An 18529-nucleotide genomic window follows, 5' to 3' on the forward strand; every position below is an offset into this window, starting at 1 on the left:
TGTTCATGTGCAATCTTGCATTGTGGAGGTTTGCAAAGGATTATTGCATCCAAAAGCCTTTGTCATACAACAATATACAAAAGACAGCCTGGAAAAGAGCATTTTACATTAAGATCACAAATATTGATTGAAGGTCCTATGGAAACAAAACTAACACAATACAGATCAAGTAGAGGATTTTCTTTTGTACTCTAAATGAAGATGAATAGCTTGCTGCCACATGGAATGTTCAAAACAGGTAGAATTGTTTTATTTAATAGAGACTTGATTATATAAGGGAGAGTGCAGCAGTACAGTACCTCACTGCTACCTCACAGCTGCAGGGATCTTGGTTCGATTCCTGGCTTGGGTCACTGTCTGTTTGGAATTTACATGTTCTCTCCATGTCAGCGTGGATTTCCTCCCACAGTCCAAAGATGTGCGGATTAGGTGCATTGGCCGTGCTAAATGTCACAGGTTTTAAGTCGGTCCGCCTTGTTGTCCAACGAGAGGCATACACACGATGGGTCGTACTAGGGCTGCTCTTGGATGTTCGAGAATAGCCTAGTGCTTCATGTCGTTAGTGTGTGCTTTAAACTGGACAAGATGCTGGGCAACACAACAGCTCAGTGACTATCACTGTTTGCTGTGCAGACACATGGATTTGGGCCAGTGTCTGTGGGAGTTTGCGCATTCTCCCCGTGCTTGCGTGGGTTTTCTCCGGGTGCTCTGGTTTCCTCCCACACCCCAAAGATGTGCTATTAGGCTGATTGGAGGTAATAAATTGTCCCTAAATTAGTTTCCCTCAATGTGGCATACCATAAGCATAGATAAGGGTCATGGGTGGAGGGGGGACTGGTAATGTGAAAATGGCAGCGTGGACTCGTTGGGCCGAAGGGCCTGTTTCCCGGGCTGTTTTTGTTCTTTGTAAATTGTTCCTTCCTGTCCCATGATATGTAGCTTAGAGGATTATTGGGGTGGATATGTGGGGCTATGAGAATAGGGCCTGGGTGGGGTTGTGGTTCGTGCAGACTAAATGGGCCGAATGGCCTCCTTCTGCACTGTCAGAATTCTGTGATGAGGGAAGAGGAGACAAGACTGAGAAGGGCCTTAAGCAAATGGGCAGAATGGCTAATTTCTGTGCAGTGTTCTTGGGATAAATTTTATGATTGAATGTTCTCTTTGTCTGCCCCCCTCCCACCCCACCATCCACAAATGGTTAAAATTTAAAATAAGACTGATGTGTGCTTATTACCGTTGTTTCTCTTTTGAGCATCAAGGAATGGTAACAGTGGTAATTCAAACAGTATGTTAATTCCCTCAAAACAATTGTAGCTCTTTAACAAACATTTTCAGTTTTGTCATTGGAAAGCATGTTTATGCATAGTTCTTATGTTTGTCTACCCACATGTGATGCACGAAATCCATGGGGATTCACTAATTGATCTCCTTGTGAGGCTCACTGAATACGCGTTCTCCTGGTAACAGGTAGTGGCCTGCCCAGCTGGAACTCACAGCTGGGCCTTTCATAAGGCAGACCCATGACTGGGTATGCTGAACTGTGGGCAAGGACTAGTGTGTGTATACACCATGATAGTGGTTATACTTTGCATTCTATAATGAACTATGTTCCTTTCCAGTCAGGCTTCCCAAGTCATTACACCACATCAAAAATACACTAGCCAATTTCACATATTGCATATAGCTTGATGAAACTGGCAGTAACAATGGTAACAGTAATAGTCGTCTCCTCCTGACTATTTGCAACTTCTCTGATTTTTTTTTTGTGTGCTAATTGGGAAAAATGGCAGATGATACCATTCTAGTAGCAACCCAACTTGCCCTTTTTATTCCTAAGAAGCAAATTATATTTTGCCTTCAGGCAACAGAACATTTAAAATTCTTTGTAGTTCTGAGGTTTTTTTTATATATCTTTCGTGGGATGTAAGCATTGTTGACAAAGCCAGCAGTTGTTGCCCATCTCTGCCCTTGAACTGAATAACTTGCTTGGCCATTTCCAAGCAGTTGAGAGAGAGTCAATTTGCTGGAGCCACATGTAGGCCAGAGTAGGTAAGGATCGCAGATTTTCTTCCACTAAAAAGACAGTTGTCAGGGGAAACTAGCTTCTATATTCCAGATTTATTAATTAAATTTAAATTCCACCACCAGTGAGATTGGAATCCATATCTCTAGAGTGTTACCTGGGCTTCTGGATAACTAGGCCAGTGACGTTGCCACTATGCCATCATCTCTGCTTGTGAGTCAACAAATGGAAATAATAATTGGGAAAAGCATTAGGGAGTCAATAAGACAAAAGAAAAGCAATAACACATCCTTATTGAGCCTTTTTTGACTCAGTATGTAGATAGGCCAACTAGAGGTGAGGCTATATTGGATTTGGTGCTGGGAAATGAGCCAGATCAGGTGTTGGATTTGGAAGTTGGTGTGCATTTTGGTGATAGTGACCACAATTCGGTTACGTTCACCTTAGTGATGGAAAGGGATAGGCATGAACCTCGGGCCAGTGGTTTTAGCTGGGGGAAGGGTAATTATGAGGCTATTAGGAGAGAATTAGGAAACATAAGTTGGACTAGGAGATTACAGGGATTGGGAACGTCCGAAATGTGGAGTTTTTTCAAGGAGCAGCTACTGCGAGTCTGTGATAGGTATGTCCCTGTCAGGCAAGGTGGAATTGGTAAGGCTAGGGAACCGTGATGCACCAAAAAAGTTGATTCGTTGGTTAAAAAGAAAAAGGAGGCTTATGTTCGGATGAGACGTGAGCACTCGGATAGTGCACTAGAGAGCTTTAGATTGGCTAGGAGGGAGTTGAAGAGCGAGCTAAGAAGGGCTAAAAGAGGACTTGAGAAGACTTTGGCTGATAGGGTTAAGGAGAATCCTAAGGCGTTCTATAGGTATGTCAAGAACAGAAGGTTGGTTAGGGCCAGTTATAGACGGCAGAGGGAAGTTATGTGTGGAACCGGAGGAGATTGGTGAAGCATTGAACCAATATTTCTCTTCGGTGTTCACGCAGGGGGACATGGATATAGCTGAGGAGGACACTGGGTTGCAGGGGAGTAGAATTGACAGTGTTACAGTTGATGAGGAGGATGTGCTGGATATTCTGGAGGGTCTGAAAATAGATAAGTCCCCTGGTCCGGATGGGATTTACCCCAGGATTCTCTGGGAGGCAAGAGAAGTGATTGCAGAGCCTCTGGCTCTGATCTTCAGGTCGTCGTTGGCCTCTGGTATAGTACCAGATGATTGGAGGTTAGCGAATGTTGTCCCATTGTTTAAGAAGGGGAACAGAGACTTCCCCGGGAATTATAGACCGGTGAGTCTCACTTCTGTTGTGGGCAAGGTTTTGGAAAAAATTATTAGGGATAGGATTTATAGTTATTTGGAGAGTAATGAGTTGATTGGAGATAGTCAGCATGGTTTTGTGGCGGGTAGGTCGTGACTTACTAACCTTATTGAGTTTTTTGAGAAAGTGACCAAAGAGGTGGATGGGGGTAAGGCAGTGGACGTGGTGTATATGGATTTTAGTAAGGCGTTTGATAAGGTTCACCATGGTAGGCTTCTGCAGAAAATGCAGATGTATGGGATTGGGGGTGATCTAGGGAACTGGATTAAGAATTGGCTAGCGGATAGGAGACAGAGGGTAGTGGTTGACGGTAAATATTCATCATGGAGTTCGGTTACAAGTGGTGTGCCTCAGGGATCTGTGTTGGGGCCACTGCTGTTTGTGATTTTTATTAATGATCTGGATGAGGGTATAGTTGGGTGGATCAGTAAATTTGCTGATGACACCAAAGTCGGAGGTGTGGTAGATAGTGAGGAAGGGTGTCATAGTTTGCAGGAAGACTTAGACAGGTTGCAGAGCTGGGCCGAGAGGTGGCGGATGGAGTTTAATGCAGAGAAATGTGAGGTAATTCACTTTGGTAGGAATAACAGATGTGTTGAGTATAGGGCTAACGGGAAGACTTTGAATAGTGTGGAGGAGCAGAGGGATCTAGGTGTATGTGTACATAGATCCCTGAAAGTTGGGAATCAAGTAGATAAGGTTGTTAAGAAGGCATACAGTGTCTTGGCGTTTATTGGTAGGGGGATTGAATTTAGGAGTCGTAGCGTTATGTTGCAACTGTACACAACTCTGGTGCGGCCGCACTTGGAGTATTGTGCGCAGTTCTGGTCCCCACATTACAGGAAGGATGTGGAGGCTTTGGAGAGGGTGCAGAGGAGGTTTACCAGGATGTTGCCTGGTATGGAGGGGAGATCCTATGAGGAGAGGCTGAGGGATTTGGGGTTGTTTTCGCTGGAAAGAAGGCGGCTAAGAGGGGATCTTATTGAAACATATAAGATGATTAGAGGTTTAGATAGGGTAGATAGTGATAGCCTTTTTCCTCTGATGGAAAAATCTAGCACGAGGGGGCATGGCTTTAAACTAAGGGGGGGTAGTTATAGGACAGATGTCAGGGGTAGGTTCTTTACCCAGAGGGTGGTGAGGGATTGGAATGCCCTGCCTGCTGCAGTTGTAAATGCGCCTAGTTTGGGGGCGTTTAAGAGGTCTGTGGATAGGTTTATGGACGAAAAGGGATTGGTTTAGGTTAGTGGGTCATTGTTGTTTTTTTTTAACTGGTCGGCGCAACATCGTGGGCCGAAGGGCCTGTTCTGCGCTGTAATGTTCTATGTTCTATGTTGATGAAAACAATAGATTACTTCCTAATTTGTTAAATCAAAGAGATTTATGTTTTGTTTTTTTTTGTTGATCCTTTCTGTTCATTAATATAATAGTGTTGGCTAGGTAGTCACTAACATTTTCATTTAAAAATAATTTTTTTTTTCTCAGAGTAGTTCAACTAATATTTAAAGAACTGCCATTTTGGATCTTCCAATAGCTAATTTTATCCCTCTCATGCAACAATACCATGATTAATGTAAGCAAACCTTGGGCTCACTTGAGTTTGAACCGAATTCCAGACAGTCCTGCTGGTGAATGGTGACCAGAACTCTGACCCTGAATTCTGGGTTTATGTTCAGCGATATTCACAGTTACATAACTGTTCTCGAAGGGAAAAGTGAGAAAATACGAAGACAGCAACTATAAACTATAATCACTGTTTTTATTGAAACGCAAACAGGGATCACATTGTGTTAGGATCTGAAAACGACTTTTTAAATGATATTTTTGGTGAGAAAGCCCTCTGGGGCAAAATTAATGCATGAGGTTTCTTTTCAGGGTCTTTGCAAGATTTGATTTGCTTCATTTCATTTTCTGGGTTCGTGGATCATTTGAAAAGTATGTGTCCATGCACAATCAGTACATTCATTGGCATTTCCCTGAGGTTTCAAGATTATTACGAAATGATGTGCTGAAACTACTCACACCATTAATCATTACTTTCTACTTTAACTTGAATTATATATTCTGGAATCTTAGCCACATTTGCTGTCTGTGTGAATGTTTCCTGTATACTGAAAGAGAAGAAGAAATATATTGCCTTCTCACAATGGGATTCAATAATTTACTGGAAAATGGGCCAATTTATTTTGTACTCTGTGTTGACTGGCTTTGAGAGCTCTGAAATATATATATGTATACGTGTGCATGTTTGAGACAAAATTCATCCTTGTGTTGTCAGACAACTTCTGTAGCCATTGAGACAGCACTATTGTTAGGAGTACAATATAGACTCCTGTTATCTAATACACTTCATTAAATTACCTTTAATGAAGTGTATTTTTTCACTATTCCCTTAGAGAATAGTATGAAATGGTGGAAGAATTCACAGTCTGCCATGTAACCATCCCTATACCAGTGAATAAGGTGATAAGCCTTGTACAAAGTTCGTGGGTTCCCGCTACACACAGTGGGTATGTGTAGTGCCCATTCCCCAAAATTAACAGATGCAAGTATCTGCTGGATGGCACGGTGGCAAAGTGGGTAGCACTGCTGCCTCACAGTGCCAGGGACCCGAGTTCGATACCCGGATTGGGTCACTGTCTGTGTGGAGTCAGCGCGTTCTCCCCGTGCCTGCATCTGTTTCCTCCCACAGTCCAAAGATGTGCAGGTTAGGTTGATTGGCCATGCTAAATTGCCCCTTAGTGTCAGGGGGACTAGTAGGGTAAATACATGGGGTTAAGGGGATTGGGGCTGAATGGAATTCTGGTCAGTGCAGACTCGATGGGCTGAATGGCCTCCTTCTGCACTGTAGGGATTCTATGATTCTGAGCTTGCTGTGAACATGAATTCAGAGCCAGAGCTTTGGTCTTCACTCACTAGGACTGTCTGAAATGGTTTTTGAACACTCCTCAACTGACTCTGAAAAGGAAGGCACCCACAAGCTTCCCATTGAGCCAAGGATAGAAAATAGTTCGGAAAAAAACTAGTGTGTTAAATTAAAGTAACTGGTGTAAAATACTGATACAAGGAAGAAATTTAATGGCTAATATCTGTGAGTGTATAATTGCATGCAGAGTGCAGTGCATCATTGTAATTCTGGGAATTAAAAAATGTTGCTGTCCTAGTCACCACAGATGTGCCAACAGTATTCAGTTTTGGCTTTGTTTTAACATGGAAAAGATGGCTCATTGACTAAAGCTACAAGCAATTAAAATTAAAGTCTGGGCAGATTTCGGTGTTACCTCCACCCCACAACAGTTGCACATCTGCTCATTTTGATGATGCTATATTGTTTTTTTCAGTCAATTTCACCAGCCGTGTAGGTGGAAGCAATAATAACATGTTAGGGTTAACCCTAATGTAATATCTTTAATCTGCAAAATATCTCAAAGAACTTGTATTGATGTATAAACAGACAGAGTGACACTGAGCTGAATGAAGGAGATATTAGATAGGATAATTTAAAGCTTGGTCAAAGAGAGACTTAAAGAGGAAGAGGTAAGATGGAATAGAAGGATTGCAGCTTCACATGATTGTCACTATGGTATGCTAAGGATTTATTGTTTGATTTACTATTGTCACTTATTAATATACAATGAGAAGTATTGTTTCTTACGTGCTATACAGACAAAGCATTCTGTTCATAAAGAAGGAAAGGAGTGTGCAGAATGTAGTGTTACAGTCATAGCTAGGGTGGAGAGAAAAATCAACTTAATATAAGGTAGGTCCATTCAAAAGTCTGATATCAACAAGGAAGTAGCTAATGTCAAAGAATGTAGGAAACTTTAAGTGAAGCAAAGCTCATGCTCTAATCTAATACTTTGCTTCCAATGATTGACGAAAGTAGATACTCCAAAAGACAAAAAACTCTATTGGTGAAATTTAATTGACTGGGTGGGAAACCTGATGCCTTCCAACCTCTGCCCCAATTTAAGTCCAGGGCATGTGGATATCTTTCCTGCCCTGCCACCATTTGAGAGCCTTAAGTGGGCAATTAATGCCCACTTGATGGCCTCCTCCTGCCACCTGTGGTATTCAACCATCAGTGGGTGGGGTAGCCGCAGTGGGGGAAACCCCAAAAGCAAGCACAAAATGTGAGCTCTTGGGATTGTACCAGCATATCCTAGGCACCAATATGCTCACAGACACAAAGTACTGTAATAAAATAATTCAAGCCTATAGTGCTAGCTTTCAGCCTAAAAGTAATGTGTGCACTGCAATCTGGAAAATTCCCTAGCCACCTAATCATCAGAGTAATTCAGAATGATCTTTTGGAGTGTTTCTTTCTCCAAACAATTGTTCTTTGTGGCCTTGAAGGAACTGAATTTCCTGATAGAATTGTGCATTTATATGGTGTAAAACCTCTGCCCTTTCAAAACATGACTTACTGTGAACAACGCATGGGTGATTAACAACAGTGGTGTAAATGACTAACTTCTGAGTCAGATGGCTGTGAATTCGGGTCCTCCCCAGAGATACAAAACCATAAGCAAGGCTGACACTTTAGTGTAGCCCGAGGGAGTGTTGTGCCATTTGGAGGTGCTGTCTCTTGAATAAGCACTATTGTAAAGAAGAGCAACAGGTTTCTCGGATAGCCTACCCATTATTCATTCCACAAATCATATTGCTTAAAAATCTGGTAATTTTTTTAATTGTGTGAAGATGGCTGCTCTGTTTCCCAAGTTGCAGCGCAACAACATTTCAGAAAAATTCTATTGGCTGCAAAATTCTTTGGGATGTCCTGAGGTTGCGTGAGGTGATTCGTGATTCTAGTCTAATTTTTCTTTGTCTGTTTTGTGATTCGGCTTGAACCGTGACAATGTGAAGAATGGTATCAGAATCAAAGATGTTCTCCAATAGCCCTAAGTTCTAGAGCCAGAATGTCAATGAAGGGACTGAAATGCACACGTGTAATCGCCCGGTCTTAAACTGCAGTGTCTAGTTTATGTTCATCTGAAGCAAGCATTCATTTGGTTGCAGAGATAAATACTTCCACTTTGTGGTAAATGAGTTCCTGACCTTTTGGCAAAAATTAAGCCTGAGATCAGGTGTAATGCCTGTTCTTATCAGTTTGGATCAAATATCTCCTTTTGTGGGGACCACGTATTGGATTCAAGTTGAACTGATTTTTGAAGCAAGTGAGGAAATGGATTACCCCACCCACCCAGAGCATTGGCTTTTTAAACTATGAATAATGTTTTAAAAAGTGATCCTGACCTTACAAAATGGCCACACTATGAGCAGCACACTGGAATAACCACTTCTAAACTGGTACAGCAATGAGTGGGGATTTCACCTTCAAAGATTCCTTCCATTATTATTATCCAAAATTAATACTAAAGACTCCTGAGAGAAATGCTAGGATTTTGGAGGCTGTTTGTCCTTTTGTTTTGAATAGTTCCTTTATAGCGTACATTCGTCAAATGGCTTCTTGTATTGCACCAAGGTAATTTTTAACCTGTGCATGTTTGGTCTGGCAGCAGATTTGGCCAAATTTCACTGCCCCAATAATGGTAAAGCTAATAGCACTGGCTGTTGCTAATGCATGCATGTCACAACAACATAAGGTGAGGAGCAGACAGGTGTTTGAATGCCAATATCCAGTAATTTCTTGCCAAAATTATGCTTCATTGAGCTTCACGATTGATATGTTTCAAATGATGCGAAATGACTGAACCTGTGTGATAGGTATGAACTAACCAGCCATAGGAAGTTAAATCTTGTCATTCCAAAATATGTACTCTTTCTGATGTGGTAGTTTCTGCCAGTCAACTCTCTGGCACTGAAACAAACAATTACAAATGTGGAGTCTCATTTCATTAACAAATCATTGTCGGAGATTTTAAAAGGTTATTTTTAAAACTTTCTTTCCTCGTCCTCTCTTTCTCTGTGTCTGGTTGAACTTTGAGTTAACCTTCTCCAAGCTATATTTCTCTCTATCATCTCTTTATTTCTCAATTTTTTTCATCTTATGGTGAAGGAGATGACCTGTTTCCCCTGCTGTGCTGTTATCAGCTCACTTTTAACACTTCAGTGGGTAAAAATGTTGTGAAATGAAGCATACAAGGTACGTTGAACCAATGCAAATACTTTTAGACGTCTGGCTTACAATGAAAGAAAACATGGTGCTGGGCCAATATATTTGCCAGCAAATTGATTGTTAACCCTACATGAGCTAACTTGCACATGCTAGAGAGTGAATTCATAGATGCTGAATTAAAGGAGTCTCACTAGGTGGGAACCATCAAACACAGGAAGATCTGGCTCTGATTAAATTTCTCGATTTGTGGAATGAAATCTGCTTTTCATCTCTAATCAAAATTATGTCACAGTCACTGCTTTCATTTTGCTTGTTCCTGTTTGAGAGTTGATGAATTTATATTTTCTTGCAGATAGAATATTTGCTTTATTGGACAAAACTATTTGATTTAAAATAGAAAATGCTGGGAAACCTCCAGCAGGTCTGGCAGCATCTGTGGAGAGTAAAAAACAGAGTTAACATTTTGAGCCCATATGACTCTTCTTCAGATCTTTTGAAGCGTCGTCTTTAGCTCTGAAGAAGTTACACAGACTCTCACAATGTTAGCTCTGTTTCTCCTCCCCACAGATGCTCTCAGACCTGTTGAGTTTATCCAGCATTTCCTCTGTATTGTTTCAGATTTCCAATATATGCAGTATTTTGTGTTTTGTTATTTTTGATTACCTTTATATGTAAGCTTTCCCTAATTTAAAAAGAAACTGTCTCACTTGACCATATGTTCTGTTTCATAATGACAACACAACAAATCCATTCAATTCCCTGCTCAATCTGGCTTGAATAAGGGACAGAAAAAAATGGGGGTGGGAGAAATCTGTAAATTCTGAAAAAATATATCCGCGTATTGTTTCTTCTGTATGCGGATGGACAAGAATGTTGGCTATAATTATAGACATTTCCAAAAGATATTGGGAGGCGTTTATTAAGGTATGGTATGTTGCTAGCCCTGACCATTGTCTCATGTCAGTTCAAGTACCTGCCATGAACATGCTGCACAAAAATAACGTCATTGAGTTGAGCAAACCCAATTCTCAAAATTTACTGAAAATCCTGGTTAATTGGTGATAGAAGAGGATGATGTGCTTTGCTGTGCACTGTTCTTTTCTTTTTATGTGATTTTTTTGTTAACAATTCTTTTCTAACAACAGGGTGACTTTACGTGGAACAGCATGTCTGGCCGCAGTGTTCGATTGAAACCAGTCCCGATTCAAAGTCTATCAGAATTGGAGAGAGTGCGGCTTCAGGAAGTGGCTTTTTATCGATTGCAGCAGGACTATGACTTGGGCTGCCAAGTGACAATTCCAAAAGGTAAGACCTGAGAATCAGATAAAGATTGCTACTCTTATTTTTTTTAATTGGCTGTTGCTTAATTAACAAACATGTGAATTGAGGTGTTTATCCCAAGTTCCCTAACCTCTCCAGTGGTGTAGCAGTATTGTCACTGGAGTATTCCATAGACTCCAAGCAAATGGTGAAATTAAAATTAACTAAAAATTTGGAATCTAAAAGTCTAATGATGACCATAAAACCATTGTCAATTGTCATTAAAAACCCATCTGGTTCATTTGTATTCTCTAGGGGAGATAATCTGCCATCCTTACCTGGTCTGGCCTATATGTGATTCTAGAACGTGGTTGACTCTTAAATGCCCTCTGAAATGGCCACTCAGTTGCATCAGATCATTAAAACGTCTAACGAATGAAACAAGATGATCAACCTAGGCACCAGAAGCAACCACAGCAAACTCAGCCCTGTCAATCTTGCAAAATCCTCCTTACTAACATTTGGGGGGCTTGTATGGAAATTAGGCAAGCTATTGCCCAGACCAAATAGTCCAGAAACAGCCTGACACAGTCATAACCCATGGATTCATATCTTAAAGATAATATCCCAAACTCCACATCACCATCCTTGGGAATGTCCGACTCACCAGCAGGACAGACTCATCAGAGGTGGCAGCAGTGTTACAGCCGGGAGGGAATTGCCCTGGGAGTCTGGATCCTATGAAGTCTCAAGTCTGTGGCATAAGGCCAAACATGAGCAGGGAAGCCTCCTGCTGATTACCACGTACTGCGTCACTCTTTGCCCCCTTCTCAGCTGACAAGCTAGTATATCTTCATGTTGAATACCAGTTGGAGGAAGCACTGAGGGTGGCAAGGGCACAGAATGTGCTTTGGTGATGTCCATCACCAAGAATAACTCAGTAGCACCACTATACACAAAGATGATCAAGCCCTAAAGGGCATAGCTGTTAGACTGGGACTGTGACAGGTGGTGAGGAAAAACCAGAAGGGAAAACGTACTTGACCTCATCCTCTCCAAACTACCTGCTATGGATGCATTTGCCCATAGTGGTATCTTCTATCCATCAATGTGGACAAAAAGCAGGACAAATCTAACCAAGTTAATTACTGCCTGACCAGGCTACACTCTTAGAAATCATAGAGACCCTACAATGCAGAAAGAGGCCATTTGGCCCATCGAGTCTGCCCAGATCACAATCCCACTCATTCCCTACCCCCATATCCCTATATATTTATCCACTAATCCCTCTAACCTACACATGTCAGAACAATAAGGGGCAATTTTAGCCTGGCCAATCAACCTAACCTGCACATCTTTGGACTGTGGGAAGAAACCGGAGCACCCGGAGGAAACCCATGTGAACACGAGGAGAATGTGCAAGCTGCACGCAGTGACCCAAGCCGGGAACTCTTGGTTCAAATTAGGACAAAAGAGCTGAATTCCAGAGGTGAAGTACTCGAGTGACTACCCTTGACATCAGGCAGCATTTGACCAAGCGTGCCATTTAGGAGCCCTAGCAAAACAGGAACTAGGGGAAAATTCTTTACTAGTTAGTGACACCTGGCTCAAAGAAAGATGGTTATGTCAATTATCTCAATTCCATGACACCACTGAAGAAGTTCTCAGGGTGGTGACATAAGCCCAACCAGCTTTAGCTGGTTCATCAATGACCATCTTTCCATCAGAAGTAGGGATGTTCACTGATGATTGTAGTTCTATTCACAACTTCCCAGATACTGAAACAGTCCATGTCCAAATGCAGCAACTCATCCAGGTAAATGAAGGTTATTCCATCACACTCCTGATTTGTGCCTAGTAGATGGTGGACAGCCTTTGGAAAGTCAGGTGGTGAGTTAGTCACTGCAGGATTCCCAGCCTCTGACCTGCACTTGTAGCCACAGTATTTGTATGGCTAGGCCAGTTCAATTTCAGGTCAAGGGTAACCCCCCAGGATTCAGCAAAAGTAATGTGACTGAATGTCAAGGGATGCAGCAAGACCTGGGCAGCATCGAGGCTCGAACTGACAAGTGACAAGTAACATTTATGCCACACCAATGTCTGATAATGATGATCTCTAATGAGAGAATCTTACTATTAACCCTTGACATTCAGTCACATTACTTTGCTGAATTTTGGGGGTTACCCTTGACCTGAAATTGAACTGGACTAGCCATAATGCTGAGTCTACATGTTCTTTCCCTGTCTGCGTGGGATTCCTCCGAGTGCTCCAGTTTCCTCCTACACTTCGAAAGACATGCTGGTTAGGTGCATTGACCACACTAAATTCTCTCTCGATGTATCCAAACAGATGCCTGAGTATGGCAACTAGGGGATTTTCACAGTAGCTTCATTGCAATGTTAATGCAAGCCAACTTGTTATACTAATAAATAAAATAAATACAAGACCACTGCATAAATTTATTGTTTAAGTACAGATTTAAGTATTATTCGCTCCCATCCCTATTTAAGCAGTTGCTCTACCATTATTATTTCTGTCCCTGTAAGGGTGATGATTTTAACTGGTGGATGAATTTCACTGATGATAGAAATATTCCAGTCCCTGCCTGAGCAGCCATTCTCCTGCATGAAGACAATGAAAGTTGGCAGGTAGTAGCGAGTATCACAGCCAAAAAGAACCCTATCCTCGCTTCAATATCCACACACATGCAGTTCAGCAGAACCCAAAAAGAATGAAGCAGCCAATTTTCAATTCCAGCACAATATGCTACGAAGTCAGGTCTAGCCGTTCCGGCCAAGTATCAGAGTTCAACTCTGCCAGTCGCTGGTTCAGCCTCATTGGCATTTGGAATCATTCATAGAATTGCACAGGAGGAGGCCATTCAGTACCTTGATATGGTGCTGTCTCTTTGAAAAGGCTATTCATTGGACATATGCTCCCTGCTCTTCCCACTTAGCCCTGAAAGTATTTTCTTTTTAAATATTTATCATATTATCTTTTGAAAGATACCATCAGATTTATTAGCACCTTTTTTTTTTCAGGCAGTACATTTCATTTCATTATGTAAAACAAAACTCTTCTTGTCTTTCCTCAGGTTCTTTTGCTGACCATCTTAAAAATATGTCCCTGGTTATTAACCCTCCTGCCAGTGTAGACAGTTTGTACTTTTCTTATAGCAAAATCCCTCAACATTTTGAAAGTTTCAGTGAACCATTTTATCACTTATTGGAAACGATGGGAAGGCTGTACCGTACTAGAGATAAATAAATTGATTAGGGACAGTCAGCATGGTTTTGTGAAGGGTAGGTTGTGCCTCACAAACCTTATCGAGCTTTTTGAAAAGGTGACCAAAGAGGCGGATAAGGGTAAGGCATTGACGTGGTGTATATGAATTTTAGCAAAGCGTTTGATAAGGTTCCTCATGGTAGGCTACTGCAGAAAATGCAGATGCACGGGATTGAGGGTGATTTAGAAGTTTGGTTCAGGAATTGGCTAGCTGATGGAAGACACAGGGTGGTAGTTGATGGGAAATATTCAACCTGGAGTTCAGTTACAAGTGGTGTACCTCGGATCTGTTTTAGGGCCACTGCTGTTTGTCATTTTTATAAATTACCTAGATGAGGGTGTAGAAGGATGGGTTAGTAAATTTGCTGATGACACCAAAGTCGGAGGAGTTGTGGACAGTGAGGATGGATGTTACTGTTTGCAGAGGGACATAGATAAGCTGCAGAGCTGGGCTGAGAGGTGGCAAATGGAGTTTAATGCGGAAACGTGTGAGATGATTCACTTTGGTAAGAGTAACAGGATTACAGAATGTAGGGCTAATGGAAGGACTCTTGGTAGTGTCGATGAGCAGAGAGATCTCGGTGTACATGTGCATAGATCCCTGAAAGTTGGCACCCAGGTTGATAAGGTTGTTAAGAAGGCGTATGGTGTGTTAGCTTTTATTGGTAGAGGGATTGAATTTTGGAGTCATGAGGTCATGTTGCAACTGTACAAAACTCTGGTGTGGCCGCACTTGGAGTATTGCGTACAGTTCTGGTCGCCGCATTTATAAGAAGGATGTGGAGGCATTGGAAAGGGTGCAGAGGAGGTTTACCAGGATGTTGCCTGGTATGGTGGGAAGGTCTTATGAGGAAAGGCTGAGGGACTTGTGGTTATTTTTGTTAGAGAGAAGGTTAAGAGGTGACCCAATTGAGGCATGCAAGATAATCAGAGGGTTAGATAGAGTGGACAGTGAGAGCCTTTTTCCTCGGATGGTGATTGCTAACATGAGGGGACATAGCTTTAAATTAAGGGGTGGTAATTATAGGACAGATGTCAGAGGTAGGTTCTTTACTCCGAGGGTAGTAAGGTCGTGGAATGCCCTGCCTGCAGCAGTTGTGGATTCACTAACTTTAAGGGTGTTCAAATGGTCAGTGGATAGGCATATGGATAACATTGGAATAGTTTAGGTTAGAGGGTCATTAGATTGGTTCCACTGGTTGGCGCAACATCGAGGACCGAAGGGCCTGTACTACGCTGTAATGTTCTATGTTCTATCCATGTTAATGTGGTCAACATCCAGCATGAATTTCAAAAGGGGTCTTATTTATAATCGGGGTAGGGTGTAATAGATTTCTAAGATCACAAACAATCTGGTGAATTGAAAATGTTGCAAATGCATGTGATCAGCAAATGATAGGGAAAGTGCAGATTAATGTTTCAGTGCAATTTATCTTTAGTTATCAGAATTTGGTGAAGGTTTTATTTTGATATTAACTCACCCTCGTCTCTCCTGAGGTTACATGTAAAATAGTTAAAGTAGTCATATTTGATACTTCCAATTTAAGTGACCATCTGCCTGCTCGTGGGTTGCCATTTCTTATGAAGGTATGCGACAAGACGTGATGATGCGCTAGCTTTATCTTGTCTTTGCACTGTAAATGTTGATGTCATGATTTTGTACTCATGCTGTTTCTCTAGAGAACACTGACGTTGTTGAAAGAATTGCAAATCGATTCACAGTCTGGTTAGCCACAAAGTGAATGTAATGTAACCATCTTTAAACTAACCAACTGTGTGGATAGCCTATACAGCAGGAGAGTTTTATGGGCACTTACACCCATCTGCTGATGGAGGCACCACCCATGCCCTAATCCAATTCAATGTAATATCAACTCAGAATTCAGAACCGGACGTTATTGGGGTGATCTGGAGTGGGATTCAAACCTGACACCTTTAGTCTCCCAGCAGAAATACTGTAGCATGTTAAAATTCTTCCCTTTGCAAAGAAGTGTCGAGGTGAGAAGATGAATCCCATGCCTTCAAGGCTCTTTTATTAATTCAATGACTCATAAACCCATTATTTATTTTCATCTCTACAATAAAAGTAATTGAATGTTGAACTTGCCATTCACTAAACTGCAGCCACACACATGTCCCACTGTACTTTTATTCCACTTACTTATTTTCATTAATCTGAATTTTGGATTTTTAGTGCTCGCAGTTGGCATGTGCATTTTGTCTTCTCCTTTGTGAAACTCAGTGCCATGCACCACGATACCTTTAGCCTGGTGTACCATCCTTGTGTCATTTGATTCATGAGAATATTTTCACTTTATATAGCCTTGTGGTGAAATAAATTTATTCCCTTAAATAAATGAGAAATTCTAGTTCTTGGTAAATATTATTTAATAAAAGCAGCAAGGCTGGGAATATCACCATCTGGAAGGTTCTCTCCAAATCAATCATATCCTGACTTGGAAATATATCACTGCTCCTTCGCTGTCTTGGGTCAGAGTCCTGGAACTCCCTCCATAATAGCACAGTAGATGTACCAGTATCACAGGGATTGCAGTGATTCTAGAAGCCAGCTCACCACCTTCTTGAGGGTAATTAGGGATAGGCAATAAATGCTGATCTAGCCAGCAATGCCCACATCTCGTGAACGAATGAATTTTGAGAAGTTACAGTTGGAGACAGAAATTTGCTTAAGTGTTGCTTCACTGTGTAACTTCACATGATGTGAACAGCAATGGAGAAAGGGTTAATGAGGTGCTTAGTAGTGGCCTATGACAGCAACTTATATTAACATAGCACCTTTAATGTAATATGTTCTAAGGTACTTCACCAGTGTGTTTAGAAAGCAATTTATAAACAATATTTAGACCATTATAGTTATATTTGAAGTGAAATGTTTACCTCAGTGCAATAAACGGAAAAATTGCATATTTGTTGATGAGTGACTGACCAGTATAGTCAGGGGAAAAGACTCCAATGACCCTTGTTGCAAATACACTAGACTGAGAAACAACAGAGCAAAATGAAATTAGAGCAAGAACATTCAAGAGTGAAATCAGTAGCGCCATGCAGTAGCACGCTTGTAGGAACGAAGTTTTGAAAGGTCATGTGACTTGATCAACCAGTTGGGCTGAAGATTGGGAACCCCAGGCCTGAACCATAGAACCCCACAGTGCAGAAAGAGGCCCTTCGGCCCATCAGGTCTGCACTGACCACAATCCCACCCAGGCCCCACTGCCCATATCCCCACATATTATTACCCGCTAATCCCTCTAACCTAAGCATCTTGGAACACTAAGGGGCAATTTTAGCATGGTCAATTAACCTAACCTGCATATCTTTGGACTGTGGGAGGAAACTGGAGCACCCAAAGGAAACCCACGCAGACACAAGGAGAATGTGCAAACTTCACACAAACAGTGACCCGAGCTGGGAATTGAACCCAGGTCCCTGGAGCTGTGAAGTAGCAGTGCTAACCACTGTGCTACCATGCCACCCCTGCGTATGGGCTTTCCTAGGCAGAATCAATCTTGGAGCTGTAGAAGTCAGTAGCACATCTATGTAAGTATAGTTATTCTACTAAATAGTTGTTGTTGTTCAAACCTGGTGGTTGCCAATCATTCAGATATTTTATTGATGATGAGGATCATTGGAAGCACTTTTGAATCACTGCGGAAACTTAACTTCGGGGGGTGGGGGGTGGAGAGAGGTGGAGGCCATACTACTTGAAGCTTGTGGAACCCAAACTTATAATTTAGTCAGGAATTTGGCATCTCCAGATGCCCATGATATACTCTTTATAGAGTTAATGGATCTTGTGAAAGGGCATTGCCATCTGAAGCCACTGTAATTATGCAAAGCTATATATTCAATTCAAATATAAAACCCCCTCCACCTCCCCAAAAATAACGATAGCAGCCTTTGTGACCAGATTAAGGCAACTAGTAGAGCACTGTGGATATGCCCATAACAACATGTTAATAGATCGTCAAGTGTGTGGGGTGAATAAACACTGTGATGCAGAAGATATCTGAGGTAACCCTGAAGAAAGTGTTGGAAGTTGCTCTAGCTATGGAAAGTGCAGGAAAAGGTGCTCCAGAGCTTCAAAGTGTACAGGGCGGTGAGGTCCATCAGGTCTGGAAGGAAGCTGCTAGCCATGGTTGAGGCCACTGGGTTTAATGAGCAGAGGAATGCAGAAAGGAGCGAATGCGGTGATACAAAAAACAACACAGTACGGGAAACAGGCCCTTCGGCTCAATGAGCCTGTGCCGCCATTTTAACATTGAGTGCCCTCCTCTACCCATGACCTTTGTCTACCAGTTTGCCCAATCGTTCCTTGTAGCTCAGGCTTCCATACCAGGCAACATCCTGGTAAACCTCCTTTGCACTCTCTCCAGGATCTCCATGTCCTTCCAGTAGTAAGGCGACCAGAACTGGACGCGGTACTCCAAATGCAGGCAAACCAACGTTCTGTACAACTGCAACATTTAGACGCCAACTTTTACATTCTATACCCCTCCCTATAAAGGCAAGCATACCATAGGCCTTCTTTGTCACCTTCTCCACC

General features: G+C 41.9%; 1 protein-coding gene across 5 annotated transcripts in view; it reads left to right on the top strand.

Moving 5' to 3' along the window:
• LOC145353375 (rho GTPase-activating protein 6-like) overlaps window positions 1-18529 on the top strand; it is a 554657-nt gene that overhangs the window by 411939 nt on the left and 124189 nt on the right. For all 5 annotated transcript variants that reach the window (XM_080204082.1, XM_080204083.1, XM_080204087.1 and 2 more), the window contains exon 2: window positions 10565-10724. In XM_080204082.1, the coding sequence (XP_080060208.1) occupies window positions 10565-10724 (160 nt within the window). The remainder of the gene's footprint in view (window positions 1-10564; window positions 10725-18529) is intronic.

The sequence above is a fragment of the Carcharhinus amblyrhynchos genome, chromosome 15, assembly GCF_965287045.1.
Source record: "Carcharhinus amblyrhynchos chromosome 15, sCarAmb.v2.hapA, whole genome shotgun sequence".
Lineage (NCBI taxonomy): Eukaryota > Metazoa > Chordata > Chondrichthyes > Carcharhiniformes > Carcharhinidae > Carcharhinus > Carcharhinus amblyrhynchos.